Source organism: Pelodiscus sinensis, chromosome 11, assembly GCF_049634645.1.
Source record: "Pelodiscus sinensis isolate JC-2024 chromosome 11, ASM4963464v1, whole genome shotgun sequence".
Taxonomy (NCBI): Eukaryota; Metazoa; Chordata; order Testudines; family Trionychidae; genus Pelodiscus; species Pelodiscus sinensis.
This window is the reverse complement of record NC_134721.1, coordinates 36,100,471-36,119,877: the sequence shown is the minus strand read 5'-3', so window position 1 is coordinate 36,119,877 and position 19,407 is coordinate 36,100,471. Positions and strand designations below refer to the sequence as shown.

Genomic DNA, 19,407 nt, shown 5'->3' with positions numbered 1-19,407 from the left:
TGCTAGATGATTTTGGACAAGTCACTTTCACCCCCCTGCCTCAGTTCCCTCATGTAAAATGCAGAGGATACTAAACTCCTTTGTCAAGTACTTAGTGAGATGCTGGATCAAGTGCTAGATATGAACTAGTGATTATTAATATTTTATTAATGATTCAACCCCAACCCATCTACTTAGTGCAAAAGTGATCACAAGATCACACCCATTCTTGCTTCCCCCTTCCCAGTTTCCCATCAAAACCACCCTTGACATCCCTGCTGTTTGAAAAGAAAGGAAAAAAAATTAAGATGTTTTTTCACTGCCCTTTCAAATCCCAAAGCAGCAAAAAACTTCAGAGCCTATTTACAGCTCCCCTATAAAATGAGACATCATTTGCAGTAAGTTTAGCAGCACCCACCCAGGGAAGGGTCAGGATAGAAAGCTATTCAGAGCTTGGCAATAGAAAAAAAAATGAGACTGTGGTATTAGAGGGAGATGCTGTGAAGAAGTATAGTGCACACCTAAAACTCTCCCATACATCAGGCCCAAAAGTGTCACCACTTCAAAGCTAAATTACCCTGAGCCCTGGCATAAAACCACCACCAGCTGGCATAATGTGAAGGGAAGGCCATAATTCTACAAGTGAGAGGCAGGCTGGCCTTGCACTCTCCTGCCTGGTCCTGCCACTGGCTTCTCCCGCTCCTCCCACAGCGTCACACCATCACAGGTACAGATTTGCTTGGGGTTCTCGAACAACCCAGCAGAGCGGGCAATAATCCCACAGGCCAGCCTAGAAAGAAGAGGAGGAAGAAGGATTAGCAGGGTGATTTCCAGGGGGCAGCAGCCATTGCAAACTGAATGGGCAGCCCCACAGCCTGGCCATTTGCCCAATCACAGGTCAGACAAGGCCAGATCTCTCAATTCTTATAATGCAAGAAGTGAGCTGTACCAAGACAATAAAGAGGTGTTAACCCCTCCTCTGCTGACTCCACTCTTGCTTCATGTTCCTTTGCCAGGGGCAGACTGACTCCTTCTACCTCCTGTGGATCCCTTGGGCCAAGCCATCCATCTTTACAGTTGATCCTACTACTCCATGCTGTTGCCTGGTCTGACAATCAACTTGACTAAGTATTTGTGCCAGCAAGATGCCTTGAACTACTTCCCTGGCCCCTGCTTCCTCCCCTGGCTTCTCACCTCTCTCCCGAGTTTCCACAGACTTTAGAGAGCGGGTGGCCCCCTTGACCAAGGTCATCCTCACCAGAATCCACCACCAGAGAGCGGCCGATGATGTCCCAGACCTAGGAAGAATCACAGCCTTTGGTCAGTTGTGTTGCATGTATGGATCCCCAGCCCCCCAGGCAGAGGCCAGTATTGTCCTGGGAAGGGACTTCTGCATGATGTGAACCAGTGCAGCCAGGCACAATTTGGACAAGGGTTTGTGCCCTGGACCCAGGGCGAGTACAATCAGCTCTAAAGAAGCTCTCAGGAGACAATGCCCCACCCCCATTGCTTAGCTTCCCATCATCTGTTGCTAGCTCCACTTCTGCCCCCTCCCCAGAGCTCAGCTCCTTGTCCCATTGCACAAAGTGGGTGGCTCATCTGCCACAGGGCATGAGTTTGGAGGGAAGATGGAACTCTCCTCCTGAAGCTCTCAGGACAGCACCTTACAGAAGCTTTGGCTAGGGGAGTGAGAAGCAGAGGCAGCCCCAAGTTGCTACATGCTCTTAGTACACCTATTGCTTCAGGGTTCAGACAGTTTAACTATTAGAGACAAGGATGATGCCTAATGCTTGGGGCCAGAATTTCCCACATCTGCTATTTTAGGCAAATCTTCATGTGAAGCACCTGGTGCTGGGCCCCATGCTAGAAGAGACCCTGTAGCGACATGGCCAGAGGTTTGAGCTACTTAAGCAGTGCCTCTCTTCCTATGAGATCCCAAAGGCCAAAAGTGCTTAATAAGATTCAGAAAAGGATCAGAATTCTCATCTATAGCCAATGTCTGCAGCTGTAATATTAGAGAACCTGGAGCTGAGGAAGTAAGTTTTCCCTCCTATTTCACAGTAGGAGTTGACATCTCACAAATGGGATCAGGGAAATGTTCCATAGGGTGAGGTTATCCCATCAGTGTCTAATGCAAGGCTGAGTGTCTCGCCCTCTGAAGCAGCTGGGGGATAGTTGTAACCACAATTTTTTTTCAGGAACAGTACAAACTTATTATTCAAGTTCCCTCCCACACAAGTACTAGCGATGTTAAAAAGCATATATACACAAAGGCAACAGCATGCCGTGCAGCGGAACAGACGGCTTCCTGGGAGCCAGTGCTCTCAAGAAGCTGCCTGCCCCCCCCACCCATGCTGTTGCCTCTGATTCAGAGGCAGCAGCGCTGGGTGGAGGGGGCTTGTGTGTAAACTTGAAGGTTAACCAATGAGTGTAGGCTCATCCATTAGCCATTTACAGTATTACATCCCTAACAGATACCACAATTTGCAGCCTGGGCCTGGGCCCCCCCAGGCTCCAGTAAAATGTACCTTTCCTCCCCTTCTCCTCCCATCCCCCGTGTGGGGGCCCAGACAACTAGATTGGTTCAGAACAATGAACCTCTCTAGTGATGCCTTTCTGAAACAAAGAATTGGATCCCTTCATGTGCCCTGATCTGACAGATCTCAACAATTCCTTATGTGGCTCAGGGGACCTCACCTTTAGCTGGGTGTCCTCCATCTGGAAGGCTGCTCTTCCATTATTGCCAGCCAGCACGTTGCCAAGGTCTCCAAGATGCTGGAATAGAGCAGCCAAATTGTCAAAGTTCCCAGGGTGAGCTAACTACAAACACAGCAAAAGCAAAATGAAATTTCTTCTCTCAAAACTCTATTCTATCTGAGGAATAAAAGCTAGCTTTTCAACCTAAAAATCATGATTTGGATTGAAATTTGCTGGAATGGCGAAAAAGAAATTGCCCCAAAATCTAAGGTGTAACCAAAAAGAGTTTTTGAACGCCGTAATTTTTTACATTTTACTGGAAAGACTTTTGAGGAAAATGTTTGTTTTTCAAAACTTCACACAAAACAGTAATTGGCACTTTCCAAGCAGCTGGATAAGCAACTGTGTGGGCTGTGATCAGGCTGTAAGGGGTCGCAAGTATTTCAGATTTAGTTTGTTTCAAAGCCAGCCCTATGTGGCAAAGCAAGAGCCAGCACACTAGCATGGGTATGCAAATGGAGATCCCTGAGCAGTGACTTTAAAGAGCAACAGAAAAGATGTGGCAACCTGAAGACTGTGAAAGGTGCTTTTTTGCAGGGAATTACAATGTTTGAAGTCTTTGCTGTCTCTGGACAGAGGTGACTGACTTAGTTTCACTCTGGCATGCTCTCTTTTGAGTCACCCGCATACTCTCCCAGTATCACGCTAAGGTCAGCCAAAGAACACCCTATCAAGTCACACTCTCTCGCCTGGTCACCCCCAGAACTGACTCAGGGGAGAGTGCTATACTGAGCTGCCTCCCAGCTCAATGCAGCACAGCAGCCTTTCCAAGATGGACACAGACTGAGAGAATACTAGTGTTCCCTGCAAGTTGTGTGCTTGGGCAACCACCCTGGAGAGATTCCAGTGCTGCCCAATTGATTAGCAGAACAGTCACAGCATCATGTGTTTATATTGGTGGTGCACATCTGCTCATGCTTTGGTGCACATAAAAATTATTCCACACACAGATGGGAAAAAAATTGCAGAGAATATTGGAGAATGCCCCCTCATAAGTCACTCCCTCCTCTCTTTGAAGCACTGCACACACTACTGCCACCCAAAGGCACTGGGGCCAGCACTGACTGAGGGCACAATGCATGAACATGATCAGAACTCACCCTGTGTGCATCCTGCGGGCCCCCATGACACTCCCTGTTTGGGTTGAAATGGTCTCCACAGCTGTTTGGAAAACTAATGAGGTTAGTATGACTTCGTACAGAGGCCTCCCATATCCAAACCACAGCCTCCAGAGCAGGAGTAGGCAATTTTTAAGGGGGTGGGACACTCCAAGATTTTGGTAAGTGGTCAAAGGCTGCACTTCTATGGAGGGGATGCGGGGTCTGGGACAAAGGTTGGGTGCAGAAGGGAGCTTGGGATGAGGGACTGGGGTACACGAGAGGGTGTGGGATCTGAGAAAGAGTTTGGATGAAGGAGGGGATTGTGATCTGGGGAAGGGGAATGGGGTGCAGGGTCCAGGAGGGGTTATAGGTGCAGGAGAGGATTCTGACCTGGGGGAGAGGTGTAGGAGGGGGTGCAGGGTCTGAAAGTTAGTTGTGATCTGAAGGAGGTGGAGAGGGGGTACAGAGAGGGTGGTGGCCTGGGGCAGGTAGTTGGGGGGAGTAAGGGGGTGGGGTGCCAGAGGCAGGCTCTGGCTGGGAGAGGCTTATCTAGAAGGCTCCCAGCCACCAGTCCTGCAGAACTTGAGAAAGGTTCCCTGCCTGTCTGCTGCAGTTCTAGGCTGCTCCACATGGCTTCGCTAGGGCGGGAGGAGAAGGAGACTTTGCATGCTGTGCCTGCCCCCAGCAAAATTTCTCAGCTCCTATTGGTCAGAAACTGGCCAATGGGAGCTGAGAGATTTTGCTGAGGGGCAAGGGCAGCATGCAAAGCCTCCTCCCTCCCTCCCTCCCCAGCATCCAGAGCAGAGAGCAGCCAGCCAGTAGCTGTTGCTGTTCTGTGCTAAGGGTCCCGGCAAGGCGACCATGGGACAGATCTGGCCTGCTGGCTGCATCTTGCCCACCCTTGCTACAGAGAGATCTGGCCTGCTACCTGCTCCATTCTACATTCCAACATAAAGCTGGAGTGTGCAATGGCCAAACAGCTCAAAAGGAAAACAGCCCTTAGCCCAGTTCATGTCCTCTTGCTGTGTCTGTCTACATGCCTCTGCCAGGTGTTCCCCTCAAAAAGCTAATCTGACTGAGCTAAAGTCAAATATGCTCTTCACAGTTGCTGAAAAATGGAGGATCTAATGAAGAGGGCACTGGGCTGGGAGCCCTGGGTTCTATTACAGGTTCTGCCACTGACCTCAGGAAGGCCACCCCCTTTGTCACTCAATGCCTCAGTTTCCCCACATGTGAAACGGGGAGCTTGATACCAAATACCATTAAGTTAGGAGGCACCCAGTTCCCTTAAGTCCCTTTGCAAACCCCAGCCTGATATACGGGAGAGCAACACCTCCCTGCAGGAGAGAGGTCTCTCACCTGTCACAGGAGTTTGTGATGTCCCCAAATTCATGGATATGCAGCCCGTGCAACCCTGGCTCCAGCCCATCAATGGTCCCTTCAATTATACATTTCTCTGGAGAAACTTGCAGGAATCTCACCACTCCCTGGACCAGGCTGGGGCCTGACATCATGGCAACAGCTGCACCAAGGCTGTCTAAAAGAGAAGGCAAAGTCAGGTGGACACAGACCTGCTGTCATGATCATGAGGGTTAGCCAGCAGCCTGGGAACTAAGGGGTTAACCTTACCTAAGTCAGGTAGATTCAGCCAATAGGAATGTAGGTAGGAATTTCAAACTAGGACAAAGGGATGTTTGGTTTCTCCCTCCTTTGTACTGGGGAGTGTCTCTCCAGCTACTGAGGGAGTCAGACAGAACGTCTCCCTCCAAGAACAGATTCTTCACTCTTCTGTAATTTGGGTAAAGTTTAGATAAATCCCTTAGGTTTTATTGTCAGATCCCATTTCCCAAACCATAAAACCTAATGGATTTATCTAAACTTTACCCAACTTACAGAAGAGTGAAGAGTCTATTCTTGGAGGGAGACGTTCTGTCTGACTCCCTCAGTAGCTGAAGAGAGACTCCCCAGTACAAAGGAGGGAGAAACCAAACATCCCTTTGTCCTAGTTTGAAATTCCTACCTACATTCCTATTGGCTGAATCTACCTGACTTAGGTACGGTTAACCCCTTAGTTCCCAGGCTGCTGGCTAACCCTCATGATCATGACACCTGCATTCCCCTTCCCAGCCAAGATGTAGGGGAGCCCCTGCTGTGCAGAGCAGCAACAGTGTCCAAAAACTCCCTGTGGAGGAGCGGAGACGCTTCAAAACACAGACTGTTTAGGGAAGGGGAAGATATTAACCACTCAGCACAATGGAATGGGACCATTCTGTGCATTATGATATAGTGTAGGGGCTAAGGCATTAGCCCAGGCTTTGGTAAACTTGGATTCAAGTCCTTGCACTGTCCCAGTCTCCCTGTGTGACATTGGGCAAGTCTCTTATCCTCTCTGTTTCAGTCTCCCACTGGTACATTTGGGATAATTATCCTGCCTTCCAGGAGAGCTGTGAGGATAGATGCAGTAAAGACTGAGAGTCACCAAAATACTACAGTGATGAGGATCATAGGAGTAGCTTACACAGAGATATATAACAGAGGCATCAAGACAAGAGGCACCTATCTGACATTGGGGCCCCTGTGGTGTCAAGTACAACATGCCCTTCCCCCCTTTCAGGTGCAGCAGAGATATACAGCATGAAACAGTCTCTGCTCTGAAGAGCTCAATGAAAACAGACAGACTGTGTGTGTCAAGAGGGGAAAGGATTTGCCCAGTGCCAGAATAAGACAAGACAGGGATTCCTAGTTGCTACCTCACACTGCCTCCTGTTCCATTCAGACTGTGACCCAGGGACTCCACACTCACGTGGCGCATTGCTCCCCATGCCCTTCAGCACAGCCCGGCGGCCTGTGCTCTCCAGCAGATCTTTCACCTTCTCAGAACTCATGCTGGTCTCCACCAGAACACTCTGAGAGTCCAGCTGAATGTCCAGCACCCGGAGGCCTGCAGGAAAAGCCCTGGTATGGTGAGAACAGTAGGAGCCTGCAACAGCTGTCAAAGAATGCAAGAACTGGAGTGCATCTCACCTGTTGCTCCTTGCAGAGAAGCCTGCACAGCATCCACACATTCCTGGCAATTCATCTGCACAGCAAACTCCAGCTGGTTGATTTTAGGAAGCATGAGACAGAGTTTGTCATGGGAACCAACCCAACTCACCACCTTGGAGGGCTTCATCCAACAACCCTACCCAGCCTCTGGTCCAGAACGGCAACTCCTTTTTTGAATAGGAGTCACAAAAGAACTGGGTAAGTTAATGGAGAATAGCTATTAGCCATCAATAGCTAATAGTCAGAATGGGCAAGGATGGAGTCCTAAGGCTGTTTGCGCCAGAAACTGGGAATAGGCAACAGGGATGGATCACTTGATAATTACCTGTCCCGTTCATTCTCTTTGGGGGACCTGGCATTATCCGCTCTTGGAAGGCAGATACTGGACTAAATGGACCTTTTGTATGACCCAGTATGTTCACTCCATAACAGGGGAATTTTTTATCTTCTCCATAATTGCTTCCCACACAGAGGAGGCTAAACCAACCATCTCAAAACCTATAGCTGTACAATCCTCCCTACGTTGAGTAGTTTGGATTTTTCCCATCTGCAGCAACTTCCCCTCTCTCAAATCCTCCAATGGATACACTGACCATATGTCCTGGTTTTTCCGGGACTGTTCTGAATTTAAATGTTCTATCCCAGTCGCCCATCAAGTAGGGAAGTGTCCTAGAAAGCTCTGTTGGATCAGTCTAGAAATGGCACCGCCATTTCCCTCCCCCACTGGGACAGCCTCGCAGATGCTAGTGTGGCACAGTAGCAACACCCCCCTTCCCCAGCAGGTAGGCAGCTCCCTGGGTGCTTTGCTAGCTGGAAGCCAGGGCCACTTTCAATGGCATGCAGTTACCAGGTTGGGTTGGAAGCTGGAGCCCGGAGCATACTCTGAGCTCCAGTGCAGTACATGCCGCCAGCCGGCAACCCCCTGCCAGCCCCTGCCCCACCACCACGTGGCCCACTCCGAAGGAAACCTCTGCAGCACGTGGCCCAATCCGGCTGCACCGTCTCCTCCTCCATCCCCATGCAGCCTTTTGCTCTTTGTACAACAGCTGCTGCGGGGAGAGGAAGGAAGCGCACCAGACAGGTCCAAAAGTGCACCACATGCAGCTGCTGCTTGACTCCAGCTGCAGCCGGGGCCGCCTGTGGTACTATTTTTAATACCGCGGTCCTGGTCCCTGAGAGTGGCCCTGGTTCCATTCCCAGTATGTGGTCCCATCCTGGAAGCAGCTGGGCCCGGGGCTGTTGTGGGCCCCGGCTCCAGCCCCCGCAAACTGCTTCCCACATGGAAGGCAGAAGGTGAGGGAAGGGGCAGGGGGAGAACTAAGGAGAAAGTGGGGGTGAGGCGAGGAAAGGCCTTGTGCTTAGGGAAGAGGGGAGAGCAGGGCAGGAGAAGTAAGGGGAAGACACCAAAGGGCAAGGTGGAGGAGACACAAATGAAAAGGGGGCAGGAGACAATGAGGGGAAAGGGCAGGAGGGGGAAAGGGGAGATGTTACTGGGGGTTGGAGAAGGGAGGGGACAGGGTGATGCTGGGAGAGGGGAGGGACAATGTGGGCAAGAGGGAGGAAGAGGGGAGGAGTGGGTGCTGGTAAAAGAGGGGCTGAAAGGAGGGGTGGGGATGGAGCTAGTCATGTGTGAGGGCACAGAGGATCATGAGGAGAACTGGCGTAGAGAGCGTGGTGAGGAGGCAGGCACCAGGGAGAATGTGGGCAAGGAGGGCAGGGGCAGTGAGGAAAGGGGGAAACACCGGGAAGGTGCAGGGTTAAGGGAAGGTGCAAGTGCCAGGGGTACTATGAAGGAGAAAGACAGACACCAGAGGAGAGAGGCAGGGCGGGTGTTAGGAGGGGGGATGGGGAGGGGTAGCTACAGATGATCAGAGTGGGGCTAGAAGAGGAGGAGTGGACACAGGAGAAGAGAAGGGCTGGTGCAGGCAAGGGTGGCAAGTTAGGGGAGTGAGAAGGCAGGACAAGCAGAGAAGGGTGAGGGGTGGGAGGCAGCAGGCACCAGGGGAGCAGATGCAGGGAGGGGAGGAGACATGGCAGCAGAGAGAAAATGGAGAGTTATGTAAGATATTTATTAATAACTTGGATGGCATACATCCAAACAAGCACACATGGACTCAATACTGGTACACAAGACAAACTCACTCTGCTCATGGGTGGAAAACCTTACAGGGAACACTGCCCCCGACCTCTCCCCCAGAGTTAATGCAATGCAAGTTGGGTTAATGGAATTGCAGGCTAGTTGTGGGAGGTAGGTGTCCCGTGGAGGCCAAACCCCTCCCTATTGGTAGAGGATGGTAGGAGGAACTGAGGGAGTGGGAGGACACCCTTTACTTCCAGTCATGTGTCCACCTGGACCCCTGGAGTACTACCTCCAAGGGTGGGATTTCTTGTGGCAGAGGGCGTGGCTAACAGGGTCAGGAGGCGTGGTTAACGTGTCACTAATTTTGGTTCAAAAAAATACGGTCATCGTACCAATGGAGACTCCGCATTGAGCCCCGCATGCTCCTACAGAGGTGACTTTGCCCCCCGCCCATGGTCATCGCTTCACCCACAGGATGTGAGTTCTGCCCTATTCAGCCCTCTGCTCAGCACCCAACACGAGACGCCGCCCAGAGGCGCTCTCCGCCTTGAGAGACCGCGTTCCCCATTGGCTCCGCCAGCACGAGGGGCAGGGAGAGCCGGGACAGAACTCTCCTCCCTGCTGCGGAGCCTTCTTACCCGGCAACTGGCGCCTTCTGCCTCCGGTGCCGCCTCCATCGCTCGCTCTGTCCACCCGGACTCGTTCTCAAGGGGACGCGCGGCATCCTCACTTCCGGCCGCCAGAAGCACTGAGACTGCCTAAGGGCCGCTGGGGTCTACCGGAAGTAACTCGTAGATAACGCACGGGCTATTTCCGGTGCGCTGTTACTATGGAGACTACTGCTGGCTGGGACGCCCTCCTGGCTCTTGCCGGGCAGCGGCTACGCTGAGCCCTGGAACTAGGGCGCAGCAACTGGGGTTGTTGTGAGGCAGGGGTGGGGCGCTGCTGGGAAGCTGAGGGTCAGAGCCCTCTTTGGGCCGGCATGTCCGGATTCAAGGGTGCCGGGCCACGCGCTGTGTCTACCTGGGATCACCGTGCCTTGGAGAAGACGGAGGGAGTGACCCAGACGCTACAACAAGTCTACCAACGCATCCTGACCCCTCTTTCTCTCTTGCAGCCTGCCACAAAGGAGCCCCAAGGCACCTCACAGCTCACCCTAGCCCCACCCTCACCCAGCTTCTCGCTCCATGGTACACCAGAGGCGAGTCCTGCAGAGCCTCCCAGCACCCTGGAGACCAGCCACATGCCATCATCTGGCTCCCCAAAGACTCCAGCCTCGGCATTCTCTATCCCCATCTCCCTAGCTGCTCTGACCCAGCAGATTGAAGGGCGGCTTGCCCAGGGCAGGAAGTCGTTGTCCAGCAACAGCCAGGCAGGGCAGGTCTTCAAGGAGATCATCCTGGCAGAAGTAAAATTTGCTTGGGAGGATGCCAGTCAGTCACTGTCCAACCCCGCCCTCAGCAGCTGGCAGAACAAGGATGTATACCACCACCTGGTCTCATACATCACACTTGTCTCTGAACACCTCTTCTTTCACTATCTCTGCCTGATGGAGCTACATCGGGACATGGCTGTCTTCACCGACTATGCCAACCTCACCCGATTTGCAGCCCAGCTCTCTTTAGATTGCTCTAGTCTCCTCAATATGACTGCTGTTCAGCGGCGTCTCATAGCAGAACTAAAGACCCCACAAAACCACTTTTTTCTTGACAGCAAGCCAGCTCGGCCAGAGCGAAAATGTCCACCACAGAAAGGCCAGGGCTCAGCACGAAACACTCCTGGTTGCCGTCTCGGCCTCACCATGAATCACTTCATCAAACTGACCAGGCCCCACACCCAGACATTCAGGCAAAAAATAACAAAGGATATAAAAGAACTTGAGGACATACCCCCACTAGATTTAAACAGAATCCATCACTTGATCCCAAATGTAGAGACTTTTGACAGCTGCTTCAGTAACTTGCCATGTGTAACAGTGAGAACCACCTATTCTTGTACCCCTGCCTCAGAAGATCAGGAAGACAAAAAGTGGATGAGACATGAGGCTGGCTTAATTTTCAAGAAAAGTCATTCATTGCCCAATATGAGAGATGGACAACTCCTTTCAGATGAACTTGGGATCCATCTCCCCCCTCGCCCTCTCACACCAATAGTGCCCAGTCACTCTCCTGAGTCAGCTACAGATAATCTCCAAGAGTCCACGCTCATAGCCAAGGACCTCTGCAAACTAGTTCAAGGTTCCCTTCTGAGTAGCTGTAGAAGAGACAAGAGTGAGGACACCGAGCTGCCTCATATCATTGGAGCACTGACACGACGCAGAGCCAATGAAACCAAGCTGCAGCAACTTCAGGAGACACTTAGATGCCTCCAAGAAGAGGAGATAGCTGAGCAGCAGCTCAGGGAGTTGGTAGTTTTTGCACCACCCACTCACCCTCAAGCTGCCACAGTGAACCTTCAAATACACCATGGCATGGTAGCAAAGGCGGCCGACCTACAAGTGTCCGACAGAACACTTGTTGACTCTGTGGCTATTCATAGATATGGCCCCTTGTATAATGATCTTTTGGGAGAGATTGATAGTGTTGCAGTGAGTTACCTGGATGCAAACCTTTCAGCTGGGGAAGAGATCAGGGAAATTTACAAGGAACTAATAAAAATCATCCCCACAGAGCATCTCAGATTTGACCAAGGACCTTTCATAGAGCCTGCAGCTTTCAATGTGGATTTCAGCCTGGCTTCCTCCACACTGACCAGAAAGAAAAACGAGCAGGTGATCAATGAAGAATTGAATAATGTGTTGCCTGGTGGGCTGTTCAGCACCCAGAAAGTGGATACACCAGTGCAATCAAGCTTGTCCGTTATGACTGCCCATAAACAAAAAACCACTTGGTATCAGTGGTGGAAATCCGCCCTGAATGCTGATGACTACCTGAAGTATATCTCCACCAAGGAATCTGATTACCTACATGTGATCTTTCATTTGTACAATGAGGGGGAGGAGCCAATTTTCATAGATGAAGCCCAAAAAAAGCTGCTGGAAGAAGCACAAAGGGAGGCAAAACAGAAAGTGGCAGAGGTCCGCTCACAGAGAGAGAAATATATGCCTGGGATGTGGAACACCAATACCATCAGGCTTGGTGGGCTTGGAACTTTTGAAGACCAGGACCATAAGCCTGAAGACATCAGACTGCTGCAGAAACGCCTGGAGAGACTTTGGACAGTTCTTCATTTCCCTGATAGGGAGAGGCTTGATATGGCAATTAAATATAGCTCCAACCAGTATTATGCACAGCTCTCAGCTATGCTTGAAGCCTGGGAAAAAGCAGCAACAATTATCCAGGAACGGGAACTTTTGCTGGTAGAACTGGAGAAGTTTGAGCAAGCTGCCTCAGACCCAAACCGCTTCTTTGAAAGGAGCCTTGAGTCTTCTGCCACACGCACATGGGAGTCAAGGACAAGAGGCCGCCTGTATGCGGCGATTGCTGAGTGTGACATCGACATCTGTATCATTCTGCAACAGATCAAGGAGAGCTTCCATGACACTGTGACCTTTAAGGGCCGCCCGTACCTGGAGAAGATGCGGTGGGACAAAGTGGAGATGCTGTATTGGCTGCAGCAGAAACGCCGTGCTGGTGCCCTATCAAAAGAAACAAGGAGAGAAGCGAGGTTTTGGAAGCTGCCTCCACTGGCTCAGGTAGGCAGCAGTGCAGGATTTTCTCCCCCATCCCAGTAATGTTCAAAGAAAGAATTAGCTTGGTAAATGATTCAATGGGGACAGTTCTCAGTTCTTGCCAGGCCAAAGCAAGGATCTTTATATATAGTCACTCTGTGATGGAAAATCATCAGAAGAGGGTGAGGGACATGCCAAACAAGATCAATAACACATTACAGAGCCAGAGCAATAAATTATTCCCTTAATCTGTATCTGTTTTGACTCGGCGTACACAACTTAGAGCAGCATCAGCTAACCTTATAAAAAACCCAGGGAACAAAGTTGGGCTCAGGGAGGCAGATGCCAGTGTTTGGATCATCCAAGGTGAAATGCAGCAGCGAGAAGAAGGAAGGGGAGACAGAACACTCCATTGGGGAAGGTGGGGATTAAGGTGTGAAGAAGCATGGAAAGGGAACTGGGATTTGGGAGAAAGGGAAAGAGCTAAGATTCACTGGAGTAGGCTATAGGTGGGGAAAGAATAATGCAGGGAGAGAAAAGTCATTTGAGACAAACCCAGTAGAGGTGGGATGCCAAATACTCAGGCTTGTCCTAACTTTGCTCCCATTGACTTAAAAAAAAAAAAAAAAAAGGAAGATTTTAGCACTAACCATAATGGAAGCAGAATCAAGCCAGCATCAGATGCTTTGCAAAGTCCAGCTCTAGAGGATTGATGTTCTCTGAAGGGCCCAGAGTGGACAGAAGTCTGGTCAGTGTAATGGTAGGTACAAGTGATGAGCTATGTGGGATGCTTCACCCTATGTTATACAAGGAGTTGAACTGGATGATCCAACTGGGCATTTCTGGCCTTCATTTCAATTAACCCAATGAGCCTGAGCCCACTTAACACACCGCTACAAAAATGGTTACCACAATCTTCTCAGTGCTGGGGGAATTGGAACTGGCAATTTCTTGGAGAAAAAAAAGAGTTAGTATGCAGCCCAGATATTGCAGGGCCTTGAAGGAAGATTGAGCTACACCAAACCAAGGCAACTTCACTTCTGAATGAGAGCTTCTACAGAGCTTAATGCCCTTCCCCTCACTATTCACTTAATTCAGCTTTCCAAAGTATCCCAGTGCAGACCAACTCTAACAGACAGCCAAAATCAGACTGCCTGTATACTTGGAAGTCTCTCCAATCCAGTGTCCTCCACAAAAAGATCATGCTCTGCAGAGAGGGTTTTTCCCAGACCCGATTTCACCTGCCCACTGTCAGGTGAAGTGAACTTGCTCTTTGTTAGAAAACAGTATTTTATGATGGGAAATACTATCATCTATTAACTCCTCCATATCCTATTGAAAATGGCATATCCACATCTGCTGTAAACTGTTAATCACCTGCAGGGACAGATTGAGCCTGGAAAATTACAGTCCCAGAAATTAATTTGTTCAACTTAAAACAGACCATTTTTAATTATAGTAATCCCTAGCTCTTATACAATGCTATTTATCAGTAGACCTCAGAGCACTTTGCAAAGAAGAGCAGTATAATTATCACCATTTTACAGAGGAAAAAAAACAGGCAGAGAGAGGAAGTGGTCACCCAGCAGGCCAGCAATTGAACTGGGGCTAGAACCAGGTATCCCAAGTCCCAGTCCAATACTGTAGCCACAAGGCCATGCTACCTTGCCCCAGTGAAGCATCCACAGCTGATTTGGCTGGAGAAGATTCCCACAGGCTAAATGAGCAGATGGGACCTTGGCTGCACAAGAACAGGCTGCAGTGTTATGTCAGAGGCATCCCGGTTCCCTCTCATATGGCATTAGTTGGGCAGATACCACTTCTACTTCCCACAGTGCAGGGAAAGCTGTAGGAGCTCAGTCTTCCCTCCACTGCCAAAAAAACCTGTGGTAGCTCTTAACTGCCTATTTTTCACAGCACACCATAGGAACACCTCACATTTACAGACCAAGCTCCAAGCCTGCAGCAGCTGGCTAGGCTATCCAACTGACTAGGCTCTCCACTGGCCTCTGTGAGCAAGTGCAGTGATACAGTCCAGCCAATGGCCATTCCGACTCCCAATGTCACAAGACACCATCAAGGCCAAGAACTTAGTAGCATTCATAAAGGTCTGGACAGAAGATTCCCTTTAGCCATGTATCTCCCTAGAATTCCAAAAAGGATCCGAACCATCCTGCATCAGGGCATATATCAAACACTAATTCTTGAGGTCAAGAGAGAATGGCTCTGGAGGACAGCTTATACCATCACTGCAGGATTTCTTGACCTTTCCTTTGCTACTAATCACTATTAATGACAGGATGCTAAGCTAGAGGGATTCACTCATCTGATATATTTTGTTTGTTCTTATATTCCTAAGGAGTAGCCATATGGAAACAGGGAAGGGAAATATACATACACATAAGTGAAGAATGAGGCCAGTATAGAGTGGTATAGATGGACATGTGAGGTGTACCTGGGTACAAACTCCACCAATAAAGTCTGTATTTATATGGCACCATGGATAAGAGTAGCCAGCTTCTAAGGACAGTCAGTTTTACAAGTGGGCAAGCAGGGTTGTAGTGACTCATTGTCAGAGCCAGGCACAGAATGCATGATCTGGCCTATTCCTTCTCTCTGCTAGATCAGCAGTTCCAAAATGTGTTCTGCAGAAGACTGTCTAGCAGCAGGACCATGGGCTCAGGGCTCACCCTCCCCCTGTAGCAGGGAACCTGCACTGGCGTTCCAGCCCCACCAACTCTGCCCCTGCCCACAAGGTTGGAGCACCAGCTTTCCGCTACAGGGGCGGAGAGTTGAGCCTCATGGGCTGGATCTGGCTTGCGGGGGAAGGAAGCAGCTCTGCACGCTGCCACCCCCTCCCCTCCCCTCCCCCAGGCTGTGCGAACCAGTTCAGGAAACTGGTCACCTGGAGGCTTTTCTGGGAGCGGCAGGAGGCATGGAGCCAGATTTGCACTCCCCACAATCTCCCTCACACATCGCTCCTGCTAAGACTGTTTACCCACACTGCTCTTGTACCTTCCCTTCCTCCCAGACCTCCTACCACCACCACCCCACTCCTGTACCTTCCCACCTAGAACCCCCACCTTCAGCCCAATCATGTACCCTATCTCCTACCCAGACCCCTCTCCTGCACGCTTAGCATTCTCCTGCTCCCAACAACCTGGACAGACTCTCCACCCCCAGACTGCACCTGCACCCATTTTGTCATCATGGGTGGTGGGCTGGTGGTCCGTGGAAAGGTTTGCGTTGAGCAGGGTGGGCCATGGACCAAAAAGTTTGAGATCCACTGTTTTAGACATTCCTTTAAAAACAACCCAAACATCTCTCCTAAGAAAATACTTTTATTCCTCACCCCCACACAAAAATAGTGTCCTTCCCTGTACTACAGAGGGTGTCACCTGCAACAGCAACTGGAGCACACAGAGCATGTGCATTTACATGCTAAGTTGGAGAACAAAGTAGCCAGTTTTGAGTGTGAGAACTCAATGTCATTATCTGACAGGCCTGGCAGTACTTCTGGTTTCTGCTCCCCTGGAGTGAACTAAAGCAGGCTTAAATGGGGCACAGAAATTTTAATGTGTCCTACACATCTTTCTGCTCTCTCTAGTAGAAGAATTGCTCCCAGCTCTAGCTGTCTCTCATTCCAGCATTCACGAGCTACCCTAGAATAGCATGGGCACTATCAGGGTGATCCTATGGACACACAGATCTCTGACAATCGGCACTTGAATCCTGGAAAGTGGGTAAGGGTGGGTTAGTCTTCAGAATGCTGAAGACTAGTATATCATGCCTATCTCTCTCCCTATCAGGGAGCTACCCTGCCTTTACTCAGAGACCATTCAGCCAATCACATTCCCCAGACTCAAAGTCCGCTCCCCAACTCAATGCTCACTCCTTCCCCCTCAGATTCCCAGCTTCATAAACCACAGCAGACAGGGCATTTAAGAGCAGAGGGGGTCTAAATAGGCCTTTGCCACCCAAGAGCCAGAACCCCTCCCTCCTGCCAGCATACAGCTCCCTACCTGGAAAATAAAGCCATTAGCCAGGCCTCTAAAGAATGAGAAGGCAGCAGGATGATCCGTGACACTGGGAAGGGGCTCCTCAACTTACAGTGCAGTAGGCTGCAGACATGCACTTTTCCAAGTTAGGGCTGGAACACTCTCAGAATATGGGACTAACCCAGAGGTTCTCAAATTTCATTGCAATACAACCTCCTTCTCTCAACAAAAATTACTACATGACTTTAGGAGAAAGAACAGAAGCCTGAACCTACCTGAGCCCTACTGCCCAAATAAGGGCAGGAGCCAAAGCCCTAGGGTTTCAGCCCCAGGCAGATAGCCTGCCATGTGAACCCCACTATCCAGGGCTGAAGCCTTCGTGTTTCGGCTTTGGCCCCATGCAGTGGGACTCAGGCTTCAGCCCCAGCAAATCTATAGCCAGCCTTGGTAACCCCATTAAAACAGGTTTCAAAACCACAGTTTCAAAAATGCTGGATTTAACCTGTCCTCTACATCCCTGGCTGGGGAAGTCACTGCTTCTAGAACCAAAATCTACAGAGGCTACTTGGCCAAGGCTGCTGAGTACCTCGGGGATAGAGCAGGGATGAAAGTTTAGAGAATTCCAATCCCCAGTTTTGCTCAGGATAGGAGGAAGCAGTGCCTCTCAATAAAGGCCACTCCCATTCCTTACCCTCATGTTGGTGGAGAGGTTCAGTTCATTCCAGGCTGCCAATTTCAGCCAAGAAGCAATCTATGGGCAGCCAAATATTGTCTCTCTCCCACAGCTAGACTAAAAGAGCATGTGTGAGTCAAGTACAGTTCTGTATAAGCTACAGCCAATCCATAACCTAGTAACAGTTCTGTGGTACAAATATAGTAGCATCTTCCATGCTCGTAGAACTATCCTCAGTCACTAACCTATGGACAAATTAGAGTTTTTTAAAAAACAAAATGCAGTCCCCTGCAGTGAAATCCAATGTTAGAAGCAGGAATTGCTGGCAGCTCTTCTTAGGACAGGTCAGTGCCAGGAATGCCACCAGGTCTGGGATAAGATATATTTCAGCTGCTTAGAGAGAGGTGAAGTCCATGGTTTGTACCAGATGCTCATGGTGAGAACTTGGCATGCTAGTCCTTTTCCTCACCAAGAGCCGTTTCAGAAGCAGCTGGTGCAGCACAAGGATGCTCTCTAAGTGAGGCTGTCTCTGAATCGTTGCACAATCCGCGCTCTCACTGCCCGGGCCTCACTGGAGATCTGAACAAAGGGGGTTTGTACTGGTAGCTCGAGTTCAGCATCCGACCCTTCCACCAGCTCCTCCCCCTCTGCCAGATCCAAGGGCATTCTACGGCTCAGGGCGATGTTGTGAAGTATACAGCAAGCCAGGAATATCTGGCAGACTTTCTGGGGTGTGTACTGTAAAGAGCCACTTGATTTATCCAGGCAGCGAAAACGCATTTTCAAGAGGGTGCATGTCTGCTTGAGCACCAAGAGGGCCTCTTGATGCATAGCATTGTACTTCTCCTCTCCTGGACTACATGGGAATAAAATTGGAGTCATGAGCCATGTTTTCAGCGGGTAACTTCGGTCTCCTGCAGGCACAGAAGCAGCATACAAGAAATACATTAGCAACAGATTTTCCCAGGCTTTGGAAGCTGAGCTCCCTCCCTTCTTTGGCAGAAATTAAACCAAAGCAAGCACTCCTTCCCAACCCCATCATGTGCTGCTAAAGACCACACATCATTTAAATGATCTTCACACATCCTTAAAAACATAACAGCTATGTCTACACTGGCAGCTTCTTGCGCAAGAACTCTTCCAGAAGAGAGCGTCTACATTGGCATGTGCTTTTGCGCAAGAGATGTGCTTTTGCGCAAGAGCATCCATGCCAGTGTAGACGCTCTCTTGTGCAAGAAAGCTCTGATGGCCATTTTAACCAAAGGGCTTTCTTAAGCAAGAAATTCATGTTGCCTGTCTACACTGTCCTCTTGAGCAAGAACAGTTGCGTAAAAGAGCTTATTCCTGAGCGGAAGCATCAGAGTTCTGGCGCAAGAAGCCCTGATTTCATACATTAGAACATCAGTTTACTTGCGCAAGAACACGCGGCCAGTGTAGACAGGCAGCAAGTTTTTGTGCAAGAGCAGCCGCTTTTGTGCAAGATCACGCCAGTGTAGACACAGCCAACTAGAATCAGTACAAGACAGATGATAGACTGAAAGGTACCTGCACACTAAGTACTCACCTGGTGTAAGCCTACTCCTTATTGACACTGGAAGTAGTTGCAGCTCTTATTTTTCTAGATGAACATTGCCATCAGCTCACAGTTTACCCTCATGCCCCTGAGGCAAAGAAGTCCATTTTACAGACATAGGATGGGATGAAGTGACTTGCTGAAGGTCACACAGCAGGTAAGTGGCAAATTGAACTCAGCACCCTATTCTCTGGACCATCCTTCCTACTTATTGTAAATCACATGGAGATAAAGATTATCCCACCCAGGTGCTAGAAATCCCTGCATTCGATGAATGGGATCATTTAGGAGACTGCTCCATCAGAGAAGCGCCTATGGCTGCCCACCCCCTAGAGCATCATTGTGGTCCAACTCACCCAGCAGCCACAGCCCATCAAGATGGGCTCCATCGAGTAGCCGAGCCAGGGCAGAGTTCTCCAGCACCGCAGCATTGGGGCAAGAGCCAGGATACTTGGCCACCACGTTGATGATGGTACCACGGGCATCGCACACCACCTGCATGTTCATGGAGTGATAGTTGCGGGCATTGCGA

The 19,407-nt window shown here is 50.0% G+C and overlaps 2 protein-coding genes across 7 annotated transcripts in view; one reads left to right on the top strand and one right to left on the bottom strand.

Annotated features, from left to right (window-relative positions):
- Nucleotides 1-121: 121 nt before the first annotated feature.
- Nucleotides 122-9,724, bottom strand: CCS (copper chaperone for superoxide dismutase). 6 transcript variants are annotated; one of them, XM_014577801.3, is made up of 8 exons: nucleotides 9,600-9,670; nucleotides 6,861-6,933; nucleotides 6,640-6,777; nucleotides 5,196-5,373; nucleotides 3,837-3,897; nucleotides 2,677-2,799; nucleotides 1,174-1,277; nucleotides 122-769 (listed from the first exon to the last, which is right to left on the bottom strand). In XM_014577801.3, exons 1-8 carry the CDS (start codon nucleotides 9,636-9,638, stop codon nucleotides 616-618), a joined length of 870 nt encoding a protein of 289 aa, XP_014433287.2. In that variant the 5' UTR covers nucleotides 9,639-9,670; the 3' UTR covers nucleotides 122-615. The 6 variants fall into 6 exon arrangements, with proteins under 6 accessions (XP_014433287.2, XP_075795392.1, XP_075795390.1 ...); XM_075939277.1 differs by having other exon boundaries at nucleotides 2,677-2,754; XM_075939275.1 differs by lacking the exon at nucleotides 9,600-9,670 and adding an exon at nucleotides 9,024-9,376.
- A 219-nt stretch (nucleotides 9,725-9,943) lies between these two features.
- Nucleotides 9,944-19,407, top strand: part of LOC102445986 (coiled-coil domain-containing protein 87-like) — a 44,832-nt gene continuing 35,368 nt past the window's right edge. Inside the window, exon 1 of the mRNA XM_075939744.1 lies at nucleotides 9,944-12,690. Coding sequence (XP_075795859.1) covers nucleotides 9,944-12,690 — 2,747 coding nt within the window. The remainder of the gene's footprint in view (nucleotides 12,691-19,407) is intronic.